The sequence below is a fragment of the Phalacrocorax aristotelis genome, chromosome 2, assembly GCF_949628215.1.
Source record: "Phalacrocorax aristotelis chromosome 2, bGulAri2.1, whole genome shotgun sequence".
NCBI classification, from domain to species: domain Eukaryota; kingdom Metazoa; phylum Chordata; class Aves; order Suliformes; family Phalacrocoracidae; genus Phalacrocorax; species Phalacrocorax aristotelis.
Window position 1 is genome coordinate 28,156,428 of NC_134277.1, and position 21,577 is coordinate 28,178,004.

At 38.8% G+C, this 21,577-nt stretch overlaps 1 protein-coding gene across 3 annotated transcripts in view; it reads right to left on the minus strand.

Annotated features, from left to right (window-relative positions):
- SLC25A13 (solute carrier family 25 member 13) overlaps window positions 1–21,577 on the minus strand; it is a 100,743-nt gene that overhangs the window by 62,019 nt on the left and 17,147 nt on the right. For all 3 annotated transcript variants that reach the window (XM_075082886.1, XM_075082885.1, XM_075082884.1), the window contains 3 exons: window positions 14,347–14,400; window positions 10,236–10,378; window positions 3,518–3,633 (listed from right to left, as the gene is read on the minus strand). In XM_075082886.1, the coding sequence (XP_074938987.1) occupies window positions 3,518–3,633; window positions 10,236–10,345 (226 nt within the window). In that variant the 5' untranslated portion in view covers window positions 10,346–10,378; window positions 14,347–14,400. The remainder of the gene's footprint in view (window positions 1–3,517; window positions 3,634–10,235; window positions 10,379–14,346; window positions 14,401–21,577) is intronic.

Below are 21,577 nucleotides of genomic sequence, written 5' to 3' on the forward strand. Positions count from 1 at the left end.
AAACAGCTTCAGGTTAAGGACCTTTAGGAAACAAAAAAAACCAAAACCAAAACCAGAAAAACACACAGTGTACCACAGCTACATTTCATTAAGTACAAGAGCAAGAATTTCTGTCTGGTGGGAAATTCTATTTTAAAACAAATCAGAATTAAAATCTTCAAAGCCAGGTTCAACACTGGTTGGCAGCACAGACTCGGGCAATCACATCTCGTTTTGTGGCGTTCCTTTCTCTGTGAGCAAAACCAACATGGACAACATTTTTTGCCCTTCACTAGAGCTGAGAGAACTGGTATAAGAAAAAGAAATTTCCAGTCCCTGGATATCACCACTGTGTTATTCACTGCTCAGAACTGTTAGCTTCCATCATTTCATTTATTCATCCGAAATTAGAGATGGAGGTTAAGACGACTCAGTTTTTAAACACTGACATTTTTACCCAACCATCTCGCCTTTTTTAAACACCATCTAGTAAAGAATTTCAAAGGGCTCTGCTTCTTTAATGAGGCATTAAAATACAGTCATACGACAAAAAAGCAACTCTACTAAGTCTCTTAAACCCCTGGACTTACATTATCAGCTTTTATGTGCCTGTCAACACTCAACAGTAAGAAGCAATGGTTTGCTCTTTGCCTCGAATTTAAAAGCCAGCTAAACTTCCTCCCACTTTCCTGCTGAGAGCTTTAACTCCTTGCAAACTGTCAAAGCTTTGACACTTCAGCAGCAGATAAATCTACGACATGATGCAACAGCCAGGTGTAGTCTCAGTCAGCCACTGGCCACTAATTTACTAGTGGCCATTTCATTCACCTCAAAAAGCAATAAACCTTCCAACCCCCCCTCACACAGACTGCTTACAGATCAGCCCTTTTAGACGCTAGCTCTGTCAAAGCACCATATACAGTTAAGTTGTAGCCTGAAAAAAATGTAACATTTAAAATTGTAGAGATGTCAACATATGGCTAAAATGCAAAGGCATTTCCAACCCAGAAACTAAAGTAAGAGTGCAGCATTTTTCAAGAAAGGTAAGTGCAAAGTATTAAATACCATAACTTCTTCACCCAGAACATTTCTCTAAATATCCAGAGCCTGGATGTGGCATTCAGTGTTAAAGCTCATTGATGCAAAGCCCATTATTAATTTGTTTTACAAGGGTGCCAAGCTAAGTGCACCTGCAGAAGAATAAGATTTGGATTTTTTGCTTCATAGAAAATGTGAAGTTCACAGCCAGGAAGCCCTATATTCCATTTGGTATAAGCTAAAATATTTATACCATTATCTCAGTATATAGAAAAACAATGACTGCACAGATAAGCCATGCTGTTTCTTTACAACAATAAAATGAGATACAGGCTTATAATGGGATCCTTGAGATACTACACTTAACAGCAGTATAGTGAAAAACGATCCTTTCCCTTTTCTTCTGTTCCTTTCACACTGTAATTCCACAGTATACAAAACCCCTATTTAAGTCTCCTAACCTTGATAAGGACTTGATCCCACTCTCATTCTAGTCAATGGAAAAGATCTCATAATTAACCTCAAAGACACATGACTGAGGCACTAAGTGGCAAAGTTACAGGATAGCATTGTAATAATTTATTCATTAAAATACTAGGGTTTTTTTCATAATAGGGGGAAAAGAGCTTTTTTTTTTCTTATGAGAGAAAATAGAAACTAGCTTTGTCTAAAGGTCAACCGTTTCTGCTGAGACTGCACAACACTGAGACAGCTCTCACATCCTCCCCACTCCAGGCATTTGCTGGGGTGGTAGCCACAAGGTACTATATAGAAGTTACAAATGCATTTATGCTTTCAAAGGGGGAGAGGAAGGAATTAAAAAGAAGCTATCTGAGGTTCTGCCAATGTTGGCATGTCTCCTCTTTCAAATACCTTAAATACAGCCTGGCATAGTAGTTCCTCTCATCACTAGAAGGACTTCAATGGACTTCAAACGCCAAACAAATGCCTTGACTCACTATGTCAAACCCCAAGGGAAGCATTTGCCAGCAGGAAATATACAAAGAAGAATGCCAAGAGTTAAAAAGTTAAGTCGAACTGATTCAGCATTCAGATCAAACTACAGTTCTTCCTAGATTATTAACAAGCGCTTGAAGCAACCAGGGGCTCTGACGCAGACAAGAACCTGCACATCACAGGCATTCCAGGAACCCTGGTTTGTCTGCGCTGGAACAAAACCTCTGCAAAATATGCGTGCCCTTCTGGTTTAAAAGCATGCTGTCTCTCGTTCCCTCTCTGTCCACACACATGCTCAAGACTGTTAGGCACAAAATACTTCCTTCATCAAGGTTATGATCAGCAGAACTTTTTCCTGAAATTCTTTCAAATCTTTTAACATCTGCAGTAATTTTTAAAAAGCTGTTCTAACAAGTAATATTGCACACAAAAAGCACATCTTTCACAATCTGTACAAACAACCAAAATAAAGAAAAACCAAAACAGACACAAGAAGAGACAGCAAGTCTTCTCACCAGCCACAAATTCAAATACAGATTTTTGGAGATGGTAGAAGGAATACAATGGTAACAGGATCTTGTCAGTTCAAATTGAAAGGGAAGGGCCTTTTTAACTGAGCATAAAACATGTGTGGGGAATACTAGCAAAAGACAAAGGACATGTGAATCACACATTTTGGAAAGACAAAGAGTCAATATCATCCAACTTTCCTTTTTCTTAAAACTGTTTAACAACCAATTAATAAAACTTGAAACATATGGATAACCATGTCCAAATGTAGCAGATTAGAAACAGCAATTTTATCCAGTGTATGTACTTCAGGCAAAAAAATCCCCCATGCTTTTTGAAGTGCAAGTTCAATGTCTGAAGTTACTCAGAACTGCTAATTTCTGAATCCTTCTTCCAAACAGAATGGCCCTTATCATTAGGCAGGTGGCAGACGGTCCTGCAGATATCAAGAGCTGTCTTTATGGTATCTAGAAATAAACAGCCCCCATAACCAAGTGTTAAACCAGCCTGAGCATTTCTCCTGTTGTCAGTACAAACACCACACCTCCAATGCACAGCTGAATTTGGGGGGTGGGGGTGGTGTGTAATAATGGATTTATGACTAAAATTTCACAGAAAAAAAGTTTTAAGCCTTAAGAGGAAGCCAGCTTGAAATACAGCCAATTTAAACAAAAAATAATTCAGGGTAATTTCAGACTCAACATTCACCCAAGTCTTCTGGCAACCTTCTTGCGGTTTTACAATTATTTCCTATAGCCACCTTTCACTGCTGTTCTGAAGACCTGCACAAGCATGTTGGCGAAGAGAAAAAGAGAAGTGACCAGTTCTCCAGAGAAAACCATGAAGATGACTGTGACCTTGATTTCCTATTGTGCACATGTAAACGATTAAAAAACCTCAGCCAGAAAGTGTCTTGGCACTAGTGCTGTTCCACAACCAATCACTGTGTTTCCTACGGTAACAGAAGGTGAAACAGAGTTTAGTGTAAGTAGGGATTTTTAAATTAAGAGTGTACATTTAAGAACAGTCTTACCAAAAGTAACTTCTCCTTTGCCAGTCTTGTCAAACAGCTGAAAGGCAACTATGAACAATGCATCTGGAGCACACAGGACTGATTCAAATGCCACAAACTCTTGAAATGATATCAGCCTAAGGGATGAAGGAAAAAGAAGAGCTATGAAACCACTTGCTTGCAGAAAAATTAAATACAATATAACATAGACTATACAAGAGAAATAAGACCACAACCAAAAAGTGCACAAAAATGTTATCAATAGGGATTAAAGTTTATCCTAAAATGCCCTAACACTAACGCTGTCAGGAGGCCTTTATATCACTAGATAGAAATGACTTTGTTGAACAAGGAACTACTCCTCTCAGCAAGTTGCAACATAACATAAAATAAGCAAAGCGCTCAGCGTGGCTACTCACCTCAGCTTTAATATCTAACTGAACTGCCCTCCGGGGCTGCCTACCACTGGCAAGACAGAGAGCCAATAAAGATATGAGTAACTTCCCTCAAGACTCAGTACTTAAGGCTTTTGTAAAGCAAATCCATTCAAGACCTACATGCTGCCAGTCACTTCAGAAGGATCCGATCAGAATGTTATCTGTTTGCTAGCAATTTATTAGTCATCCATCACAGCCCTCCAGTCCTGCGTGTTGAGTCACAAATTTCAAGCAGTAGTGTGCACGCTCTTCCTCAGCCCAAGAGCAGTTTATTCAAATTCATCATTACAGGCAGGTTCCCAATATGCGAGCGCAGTAGCGGTGCAGAGATAAAAGCAGAGGTGCCCTTCCTTAAGTTAGTTAATAAACAGAAATACATAATTAGACAACTTGGCATTGCTTCCAGCAGTAGATTTGATACAGCAAAGACCTTGAGCAGTTCTAATTTCTCTTGGTCACACCCAAGAGTTCAAATGCAGATCAAACTCGTATTCTTCAAGAGGTAAAAGCCAACTGTTCTTCTGGTTTGCTACTTCTTTAATGTCTAGGTTGTACAGTTTAAAATCATCTTCACATGTGTGGCTGCAGGGCCTGCTGGCAGTCTGGGAGGTTTAAGATTGCCCTCTCTTGAGGCTGCTTTATGTCAGCCTAGCAAGCACGTAACTTTAATGGGTTCACATGGCAGTAGCTGGGGAACAAAGATTTATTTCTATGAAGCACAAAATTCGGCGTAACAAATGTCAGGACACATACAAAACCATTTTTTTTCTATTAGAAACTAACTGTATCTTTAGGATTTCTACTCAAAATGACACTGCAGCTGGTTCAGTGAAAACTTCCACTCAGTATGCAGTAACAGTGAAGACCAAAGTGTTTGAACAGGTTGGAAAAGATATTAATTCCACCAAGTTATGATGACCTGTGACTATAGAGCAATTTCCAGTTGCCCTGTCTTAGGAATTAATTTCAAGTCACACAGAAGTGTGCTTGCTACACATCAGCAGCCAAATATCCACAGGGTATCAGAAGGTGATTTCCGTGAAGAACATGAAAACACATGAGACATGAAAACAAAAGAGGACCAAAAAAAAGCATGGCTCAGAGAAGGCCAAAAAGCTGTTCTGCTTTACCTCCCTCAATATATATGCACTAAATAAAAGCAAGATAAAGCATATGTAGAGTCAGAAATAACCTAACAAATAATTAGCTCTGGGAAGTTGCCACCGTAGGTTATTATGTAGTGTGAGAAATAAATAAAAAGAAACCTCCTCAGGTATTGTTAATATTAAAATCACAGTTGATGATGCCAGTAAACATATAAGCATGCCTTAAGCTTTACTGGCAAAGAAGGCAATGACTTACTACATATGCACACGTTAGCACATGGGCAGGCCATGGAGTCATTTATTTTAAGCTCCTTGGGAGCTTTCAGTACTCACCACTGTTAGACACAGAATACACAGATACTTGGCCTTTAAATGGAAGAAAACTTCCATTTCTCCTAAGCCAAAAGAAATTTTTTAAAATGCAGCACTTCCTTCAATTTTAAACCAATACATCACAACCTACTTAGTTTTGCATTTATGCATATTTATTGTTACTATGTGACTTACAGGTTATAAAAGCTCATTATTATCCATTATTATTGGTTACATACCTGACAACCTTACAACAGCAACCAGACACAAAGCACTGAATTCTTCTGTCCCAAGGATTATAAAGCCCACACACAGAAAGAACAAAATAGACAGCAGGCAACAAGACTCTGGAATAGGATTGTTTAGAACTAAAAATGTAAAATAATTGCCAACACCATTTTGATAAAGCTGTTTTTCATGTGAAACAACAACCAGCATATGTCCTTACCAACAGATCACGACACAGTGATGAGTGCACAGAAAAGAAACACAGCACCTATCCCAGCAGAATCCTAGCACCACACTAATAACATATCCTATGTTATTAGGCCTGGATTTGATTAAAACTTCACGTAGTAACACTGCCGCAAAGATTTTATACTGGTAGAAGCATTCTTTGTCAGTACTTGCAAGTAATAAATCCCCCCAATAAGTCAGAGATAGATGCTTAAAATAACCCCATATCCATTTTTAAAAACAATTATTCATAGTACTAGGAAGATTAAAAGTGTACAAATTGTGTGGTTCTAGCCAGACTATTAAAGAAGAGACATTAATATCTGCTGTGCCAGCTGAATTCAAATTAACCCAATTTTTACATGTTAATTAAACCAGCTATTTTCTTCTTATTGTATTTTTGCTCCCTAAGTAGACTAGCCTGCTAGTGATTCCCAACAGATCTATTCTAACAACAATGACGTATTCATTTACTTCTATTATGACCATACAATACAGTAACTGAGCAGTAATTTTTCACAGTCAATTACACGTGTGATTCTTAATGCTTAAAGATGCTGAAATAATGTGTACTACATAGCCATATGCTCACTTCTCTATATTGCACAAGGGTAGTTGCCTGGGTAACACATTTTCTCTCTGGTTTAGCATCACCCTTTTGGGTTTAGCATAACCCTTCACTGAATATCATTAGGTGTCATTAAACAGTACATATTAACATGGACTTCAATATACTACTTAAGAGTTATTTTATCTAACTAAACAAGTGCTAATTTATGTTACAAAAGCAAAGAAAAGCCCACTGATCTTAACAGTGCAAAGAAAGGAAGCTGAAATGTTTACAAAATTTTACTTCTGCCTTGGAAGATATCCTGCCCAACTGGTCAGTCTCCCTTCACCTTCACATCCTCGTTAACTGTGCCAACACTGCACAATTTATTCATGAAGGTGGAAAACCTGATATTTTAAAAGCATGCACACACAAGAGCTACAGTGCTAAGACAACAACTGCGAATGGTGCTGCAAGACCACTATTTACTACTCTCTCCTTTCTTCCATGCTTCTTTTGGTGCTCACACCTATGGTATCTGGGCACCACACAGACATGATGCATTCCCACCAGAGGAAGTTCGCATGTAGCCATGCAAAGTTAAAAAGCCATTATCCACTGTAATAATACACACATGGCAATGATGAAGAGGTTTCTTCAGAAATCAATGCATATGTTGTTACTGTATCAGCAATTTAAACATGATAACATAATGGGACACAAATTGAAGCTACATCTATTATTTTATGCTGCAACCTAGGTAAACTAAGTATAGTGTAAATTGGTGCATTAGAGGATAAATTTATATCCAATAATAATGGAAAATGCTGGTATTTCCAAGTGTTATTTTTGAATAGTTTGTCCTTTCTAAAAATAAAGCATACAGTATTTCTCAGTAAAGTGTTAGTTACTACAGCCCAAACAGAGATGTGCAGTAAATACTTATTTTGTTAGACAGATGTTTGAAAGTACAACAAAAGACTGAAAAACAGTATGTTACAGTAGGCAGGATGGAAAATGCCTGGCCTGTTGCTGATAGGCCTTGAGAAAGCCACTGTATTTGGGGGTAGTGTCTGATCCAGCTGAAGCCAAATTAAGCTTTTTTTTTTTCAACTAAACTTAGGAATGAGAAGCTTAAGGCTAGGAACCAGTCAAGGCTCTTAAGTCCATTTCATACAAACTACAGCCATGCGATATACCACTTCTAAAAAATCTGTGTTATTACCGATCGACTGCTTTGAAAGGCTTCTTTGGCCATCAGCAAGAAAAGCATTCTCTTTTCTTAAAGGAAACCTTAAAAAGATGCCTTGTAAGAGGAAAGATGGAAAGCCTACCTCCAAATAACCCTATGCCCTGACTTAAGGTGGAGGCAAAACTTGCTCCCATGGCACCAGATATTCACTGAACACCAGAGTCTGCCTTAAGAGGTCTTGTACCTTTGTCACACCACCAGTAACGTCGGTAGATAACCCTCACATTCTTCATCTCTGGCAATGCAGGAATTGTGCTAGAGCTACATGAGAGGTTTTGTTCACAGCAACCACAGTGAGATTGTACGTAAGAGCTACTGTTATTCACACTTCATGCTTAGGACTTCTTCAGTTCTGGTGAAGGAGTCTCTTTGCCCGTATTTTTGCTCTGCTCATGAGTCTGAATCTCTTGTGCTGTCTGCTCTTCACCTGTGTGACCTACCCATTTTAGTATTTCTCACTGATTACACTTGGTACCTGTACCTAACTTCTCACCAGTATCAGGAGTTAAAAAACATTTTAAAAAGTGCTAGGAACAACCCTAGTGGTTCTGGGCTCAGATCCTTTTGGTGAAGAGTGGTCATGCTCACCAGTCATGAAGAACAGATGCTTCTTCAGAGGAAAACCAGGACCTGACACAGTGGATAAATGCTTCTAGAAATATTCTAGCAATATTTTCAGAACCACACTACTTTAAGCCACTAACACTATAACAAAATTAATTTGTCATTGCTCTTGCAATACACCACCTATTTCACACTAGAAATAAAGCTGAATTATAGAACAGATTCTCATGACCTTAACATGTGTAAGCCTCTAAACACTGACCAGCCTATTAAAAATAAACACTAACAAAAGCAGTTTTGTACTTCACTTTAAAACTAGGAGCTCTCTGAACTGCCAAGTTGGAAAGAATTCAATAGGAGATGACCAGTAGGTCTTGTTGCCATCCCTAGGAGATTCCATTCCAGGAACCAAAAAGCAAGTAACCCTTGCTTCAGATGACCACTCTGCAAATTACCTTATATACCACTAAAACAAGGTACAAATGGCACATGGCAAAAAATGCTACAATGCCAGGTCAGAGAGAGATGAATGCTGCTCCCTCTCTGAACTTTCTCCATTCTTTCACACAGCTGAACGACAGCCTGAATACCAGAAGAGGCTCTCCAAAGACATGTTAGGAACATGCAGTCCCCTGCCACTGCACAGTCTGGACTGCAGAAACAGTCCTTACCCATGGTAGAAAGCGGCAATTAGAAGCCTCAGTACTACACCACAAAACTGCAAGATCATGCCAAGTTATGAAATCCCAACTTGTCAACAAGTTCACATAGGCTACAGTTTTACATTTTGCTCTTCCTGACACCAACTGCTGCTTGTGAGGGAGATCCAAATCACAAGGTATGGATTATACTCTCAATCTTCTTATTACAAAATGGATTTGAAGCTGTGCAATTTGGAAAATGCCGTTTTTGCAGGCATCGAACCAAGGGAAGAAATCTGAGAAATGTTTAATGTTTTCAGTCAAACGCTATCTGAAGCCACCACTTTCTTGCTGCCACCATGCCAACATTGCCAACATAACCTTTTACAGAACTCTTTTACCAGGGGTAACAATCATCACATTAACTTGTCTGCAAGGTTTAAGGTGTCTGGCTGCCAGATACAGGAGGCTGGCTGAGCAGAAGAGAGAGCACAGAAACTACTACAGAAGTTCTCAGTTATGCATGCATCTGTTCCCTAGGAAGCCTGCATTCTCTAGTCATGCTTTATTTATCTCACATTTTACTCTCTGCGACCACTGATATGAGTCATCCCTGAAGTTTTCTGGTTTCTAAAAATGCCACAACTACAGACTGTAAGTCCATAGCTAATTATTCTAAAGTTTCTCTAAAGATACTTTAAAGGCAGGGCTCAAAAAATGCATTCATATGGATGAAGAGACAGCTTGCCTGGGCAAGTACCAAAAGCAAAAGCTAGGATTTCATTAAAGAAGGGGGGAGGAAGATGGAGGGGTAGCTAATCTTGCCTATTGGCAAAGTCAGCCTTTCAAATGCAAACCATGTGCAACCAACTTCACTGCTGTCTTCCCAAGACTGCAAAGTGGCTGCCTAAATACATTAGTTGCTACTCCTCCCTCTTAAGGGAAAAAACAGTGGCAAAAACCTTTAAAAGTGCTACAGCAAAACAAAGCAGGGACACTTTTTTTTCCTACAATCCCTTCCTACACCATTTAAAGTTATTCTGGATTGCTATTTGAATGTGTTTATGACAAATACATAAAGTAAACAGAGACAGAAAGACTCATGGAAGGAAAGGAAAGAGGGAGTTAGGGGAGCCAGCCAAAAAACATGAAACGTTCGATGAATTAAAAATATATAGTAGACAGAAAATGGTCTGCTCAGCTAAATGGTACATGCAGCCCAAAACATTGTTTCTACCGTATCCACTTAAAAGATACTGTATTCCTTTATGTATCTGCAGGCCAGGAAAAAAAAAAACAGGCAAAGAGCAAATACAAACCCCACCACCCTTCGGGGATCAGACTGTTTTGGAAGAATGGTTTTGTATTCTTTAAACGAACAACATAAAAAGAAAAAAAAAAAAGCACAAAAAACCACTTACCCATCTTTTGTCTGATCCACCACCCCTGCAAGGAGTTGTACAGTGCTTGCATTAGGTAAACCATCTCCAATTATCTTCAGGTAGCGTGTGACAAAGTCATTTGGAGACATGAAGAACTCACCATTCTTCTCCACACTTGCATACTGTTAAATGAATACAATATTTAGTGCCTCAAAAACATCCTTCTCCAGGTATTTATTACCCCTACCCATAGTTTCCAGTCAGGAGCAGGCGTATGTTGCAGCACATGAGACAGTTCTGCTCTGAAGAACGTACAGCCTACACCCAAACAGAAGAGAGTAAGTGGGGAGTTACCTGAGCAGCTGAAGGCTGGGCTTCCCAGCCAGAAGAGTTGCAGATATACAGTTATTTGTTTATCATGTCAACAATTTCTCCATGGTAGTCTAGAATGAGTTAATACTTCAGTACTAAATGTTTTTTTGAAGTTGAACATGAAGCACACGTGCAAAAGTGCGTGGCACCTCCGGCCCACTGAAACTACAACAGCAACAGGATACTCCAGCATATTTTATTTATCTGAAATTAATCCTTTGGGATGAGAAGGTAGGTTTACACCTGTGGAATGAATTTACAGTGCTAGTGGAGCAGATAATCCCACAAGCGTATCCACCTGGGGGTGCTGTTCTGGAGGAACTCCACCACATTACCTTCATCCACGGCTGGTCTGTAACTAAAGAATAACCTACAGATATTCCTCCTTGGTTGAACTGCTGAAAGAAGGCCAGAGAGAAGCATTTGCAGAAAAAATATAAGAGAAAGCAAGAACTTGGACACTTCAGCATACTGCAGAAAGAAGAAAAAGGGTCCAAGACCTTACCAAACACCGCCGGCACACGTTATTCCTGCTTTATACTGTAGTTACTGGCATACTACTCCAGAAATGGCACTCGACAGACCCAACCTTATTTGCTCCCAAAGGAAGCTTCCACTAACATGTTAGATATCAAGGAAAAGGAATATTAAAATTGCCTTTGTTACCACCCTTACCCTGATTCCTCAGTCATCCCTGAAAGTTTAAAGCTCTCATTTTCTGTAGAAGGATAAACTTGAAATCAACCCTAAAAATGTTTTTTTAGGGAAAGGAAAAGGATAAGGGCAATAATTAAGAGGAAAAGAAATCCCAGCAACATTTGAAGAACATGTGTTCGCTTAAAGGGAACCAGGATAACAATGCGCACTGAGAACAGAAAAAGCAACTGTTAATTTCTTATTCTTTTTTAGGGTAAGGTAGGATGATAAATCATTATTGCAGCTCCCCACAGAGCATTATCCACACTAAAGTAATAAATAAATTAGACGCCTGTTCCTGTTTTGTAGTGTACTTCAAAGACACATCTTTTGCTTTACATTGCTATGGCTCTGCTAAGGGAAGGAAACTGCCAGTTTTCATTTCACAGAGCCACACTGGTGCCTGCAGAGTACCGTTATACCCGCCTTAGGCATGTAACTCTCAGAGGGATGCCAAAGTGTAACAGTAAGTAGATTAGTTTATTCTGGTGCTATATAAATACAGTCTTCAGGTACAGCAATATCTTCAAGAAATAAGGCTTCAGAGAAGCAAGCCCTAACAAAACATAACTTGCTTTGGCATAGCAACCGATACATATTTGTTAGCGTTTACAGATTCATGTTTCAATAGACACTGTTCATTACGCAAGCTTTCTAGTTGATACACTGCGAGGACTTTTCAATTGTATACTTTTATAAGAACTAGCAGGTCAATTGATTTCAATGTAATCATTTGCAGGGAGACAGAATCTTTCAGAATCCCAGCCTCAAAAACTTTTAACACAGCTGCTATTGAGAAACAAATCAAATAAGTCATACAGCCTATGCTTCTATATTTCTTTTTTTTTTCTTCCAGGCTAACCCCCTGCTAGGGCACTCAATAACAGAAAACAGCACAAGGTTTCAGTGTCCCCCTGTTTCTTGTCACTGTGATTTACTCAAGTGCATTTGAAATCCAATCACGTACTCTATACTACATATAGAAAATGACCTTGGAAAATGTCAGCTTGATCACTTTGACTAAAATCTAATCTCTTAGGGGTTATGGTAGAAGACTTAGAAAAAGTAGAGTTACTCTTGGAAATTATCATAACAAAAAGAGAAAAACATCAATTCTATTGGTTTTGGAGGAGAGACATTAAAAAATGGTTCTTTACAATTGTATTTTTCCCCACTTCGGCAATTATACTCACAGAGAATTTGATATTATACAATAGTACTTAATGGCTTTTTGGTAACTTATTTCCATACATTTTAGATAGTCAAGTATTAACCAGTTCAACCCCATTTTAAATAAGATTTGCAAACATTTTACTGGGTTGATGTATTAAAAAAGCTAAAAGTTGACTGTAATCAACTGCATTTAAACTGATAACTTCATATTTATTTCTACAGAATGGCTACCATTCCTGCCTGGGAATAATGTTTTTTAATTCTTAATTGCAGTAGAAAGAGTGGCTGTCAAGTTATTTTACAAGTGAAGATCCCGCAATCTGCAAAAGCAACTGTACTGGCCTCACCACTTAAAACTGGCTGAAGCATTTTATCTGTAGAGCACAAAACAACATGCCACAGTCACTCATCCTTTTTCCTTCTCAGTAGTAAGTGATGCAATAATTTCTGTATTACACTGAACAAAATGTTCAGCTCCTATTTCATTACTTTGCTTATTGAGACCCCTTCTTTAAGTGGAAGGGGAAGCAGAAAAGGATGAAAAGGGAGCTGGAGGTGGTATTTAGTGTGTTCAACCATGAGCCATCGAATCCACCAAAACTGAAAGGTGAGGGAGCTACAATCTTCAGAAACCCAAGAGAGGTGAATACCCACAGGCATGTAGGGAACACTTCCACACTATTCTCAGCAAACCATACAACCTTCTCACCTCAACTGAGCGCTGCCTCACATTGCAGAAGGGACCAGGCTTCTCTCTACCGTGTTTATTCCCTTCCTTAATGCTACCATCTCCTTGGGTCAACAGTCTACTCCCCATCTGCTTTTTCTGCTGTCTTCCTCCTGCTCTTCAAGCATTTGCCTCTGAAAATCCCATTATCACATTCTTTTTCAAGAGCCTTTTTGCTCTCCTGACAGATACAAGTTCCAGGACTTAATAAGTTAAATCCTGGCTTTCTCAACTGAGAATCTGATTTCAGAGCTATAAATACTGACAGTATATGATAAAACTATAAATACTGGCAATACACATAGTGACACCTACGCATATTGTTAATAATAGCTCAGAAGGGACAATGGAAAACGTGCTAAGTACATGGAGAGTGGGGCATGATGCTGGAGAGAGGGAAGGTGGAGGGAGGAACTTGGAAAGGTGTGAGCTCTCTTAGGCACTCAACCCCGTCATAAAAATGATTCAGATACAACAGCTCCCTGGAGCACTGTGGCACCTACCTCACATACCTCCAGATGCACCAATTTCTGTACTCATTTTTCAGACCAGACTACCAAACTAATACAGACACTGTGCTAATAAATCTTAGGAAGGTTAGGAATAATTATTTAAATTTAGGATATGGGTCAAAGAAAGCCATATTCCAGCAAAATACTGAAGCACACATCTCTCAAGTATACAAGTACCTGAGTCACTTATTTGCTTGCATACTTCTTCAGCAGGCAAAGACAGAAGGAATTTGAGTGAAATAATAAATATGGCCACCACTTCACATGGTGAGCTTCCCAACGCTTCTACAAATTGGACAAGAGGGAGGGAGGGAGGGAGGGAAGGAAGAAGGATGGAAGTTAGTTTACCAAATGGTCTAACTGCAAGGTGTCTACACGAACATTTTACCATGTGTAGGAACAATATTGAAACTCCCACCCCATTCTCTGAACAATGCAGATTTTTTCTAAGACAGTAATACTTCTGAGTCAATACAATAATCACTGAGGAACATATCTGACTTCTTGGTGAGCATTGTTCAATTCTGATAATGGTATTTAAGTCTAACATGGTAATAATACAGTGAATGATTAATGGTTGGAAAAACTATCAGGAGTTGTATGCTGCAAAAAGAAGCAAAAGATATGAAAAATTTAAGCAGAAAGAGTAAAATATTTACTTTATACATACCTTCAAAAATATTGTTTTCAACTCAGCTGGATCAGCTCTCTTGGTTAGAGCCACCTACAAGTAAATACAATTACATTAATATGCATAATTTATACAAAAGATGTCAAAGTGTCATTTAAAAGGAAGAATTCAAACAACAGAACAAGTGATGAAAATAAATGTTCACCTTAGATAAATTAAGTACTGCTTTAGCTGGCCATGCTTATTTTACTCATTTCACATTTACACTATAAGTTATTCATCATTTCTGTTGTAACTGCTTCCCTTAAGCAACCCTGCAATTCTTAAACAAGCACACATTAACAAGTCATAAAGATATTCAAGTATCAAATCTTTTCAACATACCTCTCTGCTGGGATTCGGCATTATACCATCTTTACCATATAGATTTTTATAACTCCAGCATCTTTCCTCTAAGGATTTCAGAGTACCATAAGCAGCCCCCAACTGATAGACAGCAAGAATAAAATACTCAGACTTACAAACTTGTCCAAGAAAGCAACTCCCTAAAAGTCTGAATTCCAATGTAATTATTTGGTTTACTGGTACTTCTACCTCCTACTTCAACATTTCAAACTATTTAAACTTACAGTGTGGACCTTTTTGGTGAGGTAAATTCAGAAACCACAGTATCTAGAGTTTTCTGCAGATCAGACAACTAGCCATTCCAACTAAAATCTAAGTTACATTTATCACCACAAACCCGAAGTAACTAGAATTTTTTTCCCAAAACACTGAATTAAAAAATATTCTATATTCACTATAGAGTAAGCCCATCAGTATTTTCCTTGCTGACATACTGTGCCATCCATTTGCTGCTTTTGGCAGTAAGAGGATTCATCTCCTCAGTCTGTGCCTGCTATAGAGTTTCCCTTTCTTTCTTCAGGATACTTTGATAAAATCTTGCTTGCCAACATAATAACCATCACCCAGTAAGTCAATTCAGTACATCAATCTATTTCTAATTTTAAAAAAATTACTTTGCAAGCAAACCTGGATTTTCAAAAAACTTGTGAAAAATACCTGTAATGGGGAAAAACAGCTAAAGGGCAAGACGTAAAATCTTACCCTCACCTAAGAATTAGTGAGAAATGTTGTCACTAAAACATGGCTACCTACTTTCTTGATTCTCCAGAGCAATGATAGACTGTAAAGGCGAATATGACTGCAAGTGCATTTGTAGTAGTTTGTGTAAGTCTGTACAACAGCATTATATCCTCATATGTACATTTAATGAAGAATCTTTAGTAAGATTTTCCTCACCCTAAATGGGTCATTTAAAACTTTAAAAAAAAGACAACCACCACCACCTCCAAAAAAAACCCCAGAGTATTTTTAGAAAAGTGTATGAATAAGGTTTCTTATAAAATTTTGTAAGTTTTTTTAAATGCGAAAAACCACACCTGAAGTTATGCTAGGACTTAACTGACAGAGTCCACAGCTGGAGTCCCAATTCTGTTTGCACAGAAATCCATGTGGAGGCAGTTGCAAAAAATCAAAGTGTAATTGTGAAACTGGGAATCTAAAAATGCGTATTTTCTGAAGTACAAGCTGTCCTAAATGCAATCACTGTGTAGCAAGCAGAGATTTACTTTAACCTTATTTGTAAAAATCTGGTAGTCTAGAGCAATTGGGAACTTTGTGGAAAGAAAAAAACCCCTACCTTTCTACGCTGCTGCAATGCAGAATCTTGCCACTACACGAGCGAACAAAAGACACTTCAAACATCTGTAGCCATTAAAAATATAATTGGTATCACTCTTAATCTGCCTTAAAGTTTGAATTTTATACTGTCCCAGAAATCTAAGCCTAAAAAAAAAAAGGGGATGAAAAGAACCAAGGAAAAGGGTGTATGCTGATGGCTGAACTTCTGCTCATTTTCGTTTGGTTTCACTGACATTAACCATCTTGGGAAACTTGGGATACAAAATGTGCTCAAAGCCCAGCTGCCATTTTTCAGCCCCCTTTTGATTACGGGGGGATTTGCTGGGGTTTTTTTTGGTTGGTGGTTGTTTGGTTTTTTTTTACAGGAGATTTCTTTCAAACCATATACTGCAAGACAGGGTTCAGCTGGCCAGGTCAATGAATGCACAGCAGCACTGCAGACCGGCTGCCCAAGCAGAAGCTGCAGACCACGGCTTCCCTTTATTTCCTGCAGTCTACTTCCACGCTTTTCCATTTCCCAGGACACAGGAGAGGAGAAGGATGGTTAGCACTGTGTAATGGGTCCATTCATGTGTCACTCCAACCTCCATATTTTTTTGAAAGGTCTATTTGATCCCAAGGAAGGAAAAGAGCCTCTATTACGTTATGTTACAGCTTCAGGAGGACCAATGCATATGCAGCTACATCAGTGCTAAGGGAAGTATTTAATTCAGCCTTTCATCCATCCCCAGCTGTGGGCAAAGCTGAAGCTGCACACACAGACAGAAGAACTGATCCTGATGACAGGCATCACTAGCATTTACTACTCTTCTGACCTATTGGAAAAGGTCAAAATATCACTTTCAATACCATTCTGAAAATTGTTCCCAGTTATGTTAGTAGTTGAAGGTGGGCTAAGTAACCTGATGCCAAGACTGCAAGCTAACAGGTAGCATGCCTAATGAAAAGTGACCCGCAGCCACAAGCTGCTTCTCCTTCCATCAACTCAGGTGATATTTACTGATTTTCACAGAACTGGGCTTAGGTGATGTGTTTTGTTACTGGAAAGAGATTGCCATTTCACTTTATCTTCTCTTCATAAAGACAAAAACCAGCCTGAGACAAAACTATCTACGAGCTGGTAGGCATGACATCTCACTAATTGTGTGAGGAGGTATTTGATAAAGCAGATCTGAGGGAAAAAATGTTTGTCACTGCTCTTTACAAAGAGGTGCTTTGTAACTGACACTAACACTTTAAAAAAACAGTATGTTTTATTAAGTAAGGTTCACTGAAGAAAGCTCTCCAACAAGCAAGAGTTATTTTTAAAAAAACAGGAGACAACATGGAGTACAGAAACTGAAGTGCAGGATTATAACAAAGTCAGGGCATGCTACAGAAAAGACTGGGATAACACACAGAAAATGTCGGCAGGATTTGCATTCCTAAAGTAGATACTTGAAAGTTTTAGCCAACATAACTATGTGTGTATGCGCATTATACTGTGTATCAAGAACCAGCCAGCAATGTGTATCTGAAGCAATATGAGAATTCAATTTAAAAACGCCAAATCCCTCACTTTAGCAATGATATTCAGCAAAGTGAGACAGAGGATGCACAGAGGAAAACTCTGTAAGTGAGGGACAGTAACACACGGGTGGATTTGCACACCGGTGCTGTTCATATCCTTAGACTCCCTTGCACCTTGATCTTAATTTTAACCCATTTTCTCCAGCACAGCTCTCTTCTCCTTGTTGACTTATGCTCAATTTCGACTGACGTGCGTTTTTGGTCTCACTTTCCCCCTCAAAAACAAATGCAAACAGACTCTTCCCAGAAAAATGTAACTGTACAACAACACAAGAAAACAGAATCAACTGGGAATCAAAGAAAACTATATTACCAAAGAAAATTGTATTACATTTCTAATAACTCTATTAACGTACTTGGCATACACAAGGCAGAAGGAACAAGTTGACAGACTGTATGTGATATCAAAAGATACAAAAGAACTAATAAAAGTAGCCAGCATGCTGCACCAGTAAAGAACAACAACATGGGTGGACAAGAAGGAAAAAGGGCAGTAGGGAAATCAGAATTAATGCCAATATCGCATTAGCCTAAGGGCAAATACAAAATGTCTGACCTTCTCATCTTATGGTAAAGATCACTGTAGTAGGCACCATTTGAATACAGTAGAAAGGTGATGGGGATCCAGGAACACTTTGGTATTGCTACAATATTCCTGAAAGTTTACTGGGACAGCAGCAAGTCCTAACCAAAGATAAAGAGATAAACATCTCTAATACTGTTTCTTCCTCACAGTTTAACCTGAATACAGCTCAAGTATGAAGGAGAAAGTTGATGGAGGTAACTCCTGACACCAAGCAGGTAATACACTGGAGAGCAGCCCTTCTCCAAGCAGCAAACCAGGGCTGTGCCTTGCTGCCAGGCACTCGTGAGCTTAATCTGTTTAATTCTAGAGAACACCATCTACAGGCATGTACAGAAAGATGTTTGATGGAAGGCCTAACAAGTGATCTTAAGCTCTAGTAACTTAATGTTGAAATTACGATTAATTCTTTAAAGTTTTTCCATTCCTAAGCACAACTAAAGAATGTATCTGGCACCACTAAAAGATCTCAAATCAAGACGGAAACCTCATGTCTTCTAGAGGTATTCTTCAGTTTCATCACAAGTTATTGAGTCCACCTGTAAGACTCAAACACATGTGCTCCAGTTTATGTAAGAAGTCAGATTATATCCTCACAATGTTTCCTTCTGCCTAAAAGTACACATATACACTCAAAATGTGCAACTCCAAAGGAGATCAAGACAGGGTTTGACCTTACATTCTTGTTTGAGTGACTGCAATATCAGAAAAAAAGTTAAAGTGTAGTTACTGGCCAAGTTTGAATTCAGACCAGAAATCTGTCAATACCGTGTAAGTATTACACGAAAACAACAGTCCAGCTTGTATTTTAATACAACTAACTTGCTTACATTGCTTACATTGATAAGAATCAGCTTCTTCCATATTTACACTAATACTACCACAAACATACACAATCATTCTCCTAACCTGGCAACTTGCCTTGCCACTCTCCCTCATCACACACAGCATCTTAAGTTACAAGTGTTCTGCATCAACATCTGTCCAGGGGCACTGTCCCCTGTTTCAGCTGCCTCAATAACCATTTTTTGTTAGCCCAACATGCTTCATTACCTTCTAACCTCAGAGGATATGGTAGTTCCTTTTGCACAACAGAATCTAATCTATGCAGAACTCAGCATCACGGGGAAGTCTGCAAGCAAGCTGTGGACCAGGTCACCAAGCATGGAACCAGACAACTGCAAGGACAGCTGGTACAGGTGCAGACCAAAAAGACCTTCTTGCCAGACCTCACTAGCAGTAAAGTAACTGTTTCTCCTAGAAAAAAAAATCAGATGGCATTTGGCATTCCTATCCAAAGGCTTAGGGTAAGGAGCACTGTAAGAGAAGCTGATAACTACTGAGTGGGTACTTTTATCACACTCAGTCTCATCAGCCAGAACACAAGTCAGCCTTGAGACAAAAACATTTATTTTCTAAAAACAGTTCTCATCCTCAGAGTCAAACACTACAATCACATTTTGCAAAAGTGTAACCCTACACTAAGTAGCAGTTACTGCATTCCTTTGTCTAATAACACCTAGCTAAGCTAAGAAAAAGAAATGTTATTAACACTAATCAACCAAGTCTTCTTGGATCCTACAAGCTGATTCAGTATGCAGAGCTACAGAAAAAACACTACTGAAACTAGACAGTTTTGCTGAGTTCTCCCCACACAATGGTGAAGCAGAACAAAATTTGCTAACAGAGACAGCAAATATCAAGCAAAACTATTTGCATCCATCTTCACTTTGTCACAATTATATATCTCTGGGCAATTCTCAGTCTGGCTTCTGTACAATGATAAGTGGACGCCTCACTTTCCCCAAGTGCATCAAAGTTTACAAACCTACTTTATTGGGCCATCACCTGCTAGTTTTGATCCTGCTTTCAAGGTCCCAAAGCAAATGCAGCTGGCTTTTTCATAAGACGGTTCTCACACAAGGAGATACGCAATAAACATAGTATTTTTGCATGCAAACTGATTGGGGACCAACACACAGTTATCAATCACATACACACAGGAAAATGCTTGTCTGGTTTGTCCAATGCTTCCAAATAGGTACTGAAACAAAGGTGGGAGTAGTATATACCTTAAGGAAAACTGCTACAAGAATTTCCAAGAATAGCTAATTAATGCTATGTAAAAAGACATTTAGACTGTGTACTTCTACAATTTTCCTGCTTAAAGACCTGGAAAACAGAAGGACCATAAAACTAGCCCAATACTAAGGTAAAAATAGCTAGGCATTGTCATTGCTCAGAGAAACTGTTTAACAAAAAGAAAAAGCATCATACCGTGACCAATACTATCCACTCCAAACTTTAAGCACGTACCAGAAGATGCAGTTAGGATCAGCCTGGACTTTTAGTTTGTAGTCAGCCTCTGGACTAGGACAAGAATGCAATTGCTGTCACTCCTACAACAAAACATGATGCAGTACACTACAGCGAGAAACAGAACGTGAAAACCAACTCTGAAAGACAGGAATTTCTTTTTCACTTTTCATGTTGCTATCAGAAAAAGCTCAGCTCTCTAATCACTCTATGTGTCTATCATAAAGTGCTACAGTATTCTGTATCAGTCCATCTTCTTCCTCATATAAAAACTTCTTCACCAAAAGGGTTGTCAAACATTGGAACAGGCTGCCCAGGGAGGTGGTTGAGTCTCCATCCCTGGAGGTATTTAAAAGAAGGGTAGACGTGGTGCTTGAGGATATGGTTTAGTGGTGGACTTGGCAGTGATAGGTTAGCAGTTGGACTCGATGATCTTAAGGGTCTTTTCCAACCTTAGCAATTCTATGATTCTATGATTCTATTGTCTCATAGCTCATCTACAACATGTTTTCACTCAGATGATCTTCAGGACTGTGATCCAAAGATAAACAAGCAAGCTACTTTGCTATGGCCATTATGTAATACTAACATATCCCAATGTATGTCAGCAAACTAAAGCCCACCACTCACCTGAAGAAATACAATAATTATATGTAAAATATATTAGGAGTTCTTAAATTTAAAAAAGTTTATTTCCAAATGAACTACTAATGAGAATGGTCAAATGACATTTCCATCAACTCATGGGTATTTTTCAAAAATACTCCCCTCCTGCTCACCATAAATGGATGGAATGATAGATACTAACACTCTTACTTTGCTCTCCCTTTTGCTTCCTTACACGTTTTAGAATTGGAGGCATATCAAAGCATTATCAATGTCAAACTGCTAAAACATATTTGGTGGCTACCTCAGCCCAGTTTATAGACTCTCCCTTTTGATTCTGCCATGGCTTGTTCTGTTACGACAGTGCTACTGTACAGCCAGTGCACTGACTGTAAGCTCAAGACATGAACTGCCTCATGTTCATCTTCCAAAAGTAGCCATCCCAGTACTAGCAATTCATCTTCCAGAGCTAAACTTCAGGCTTATATCTGG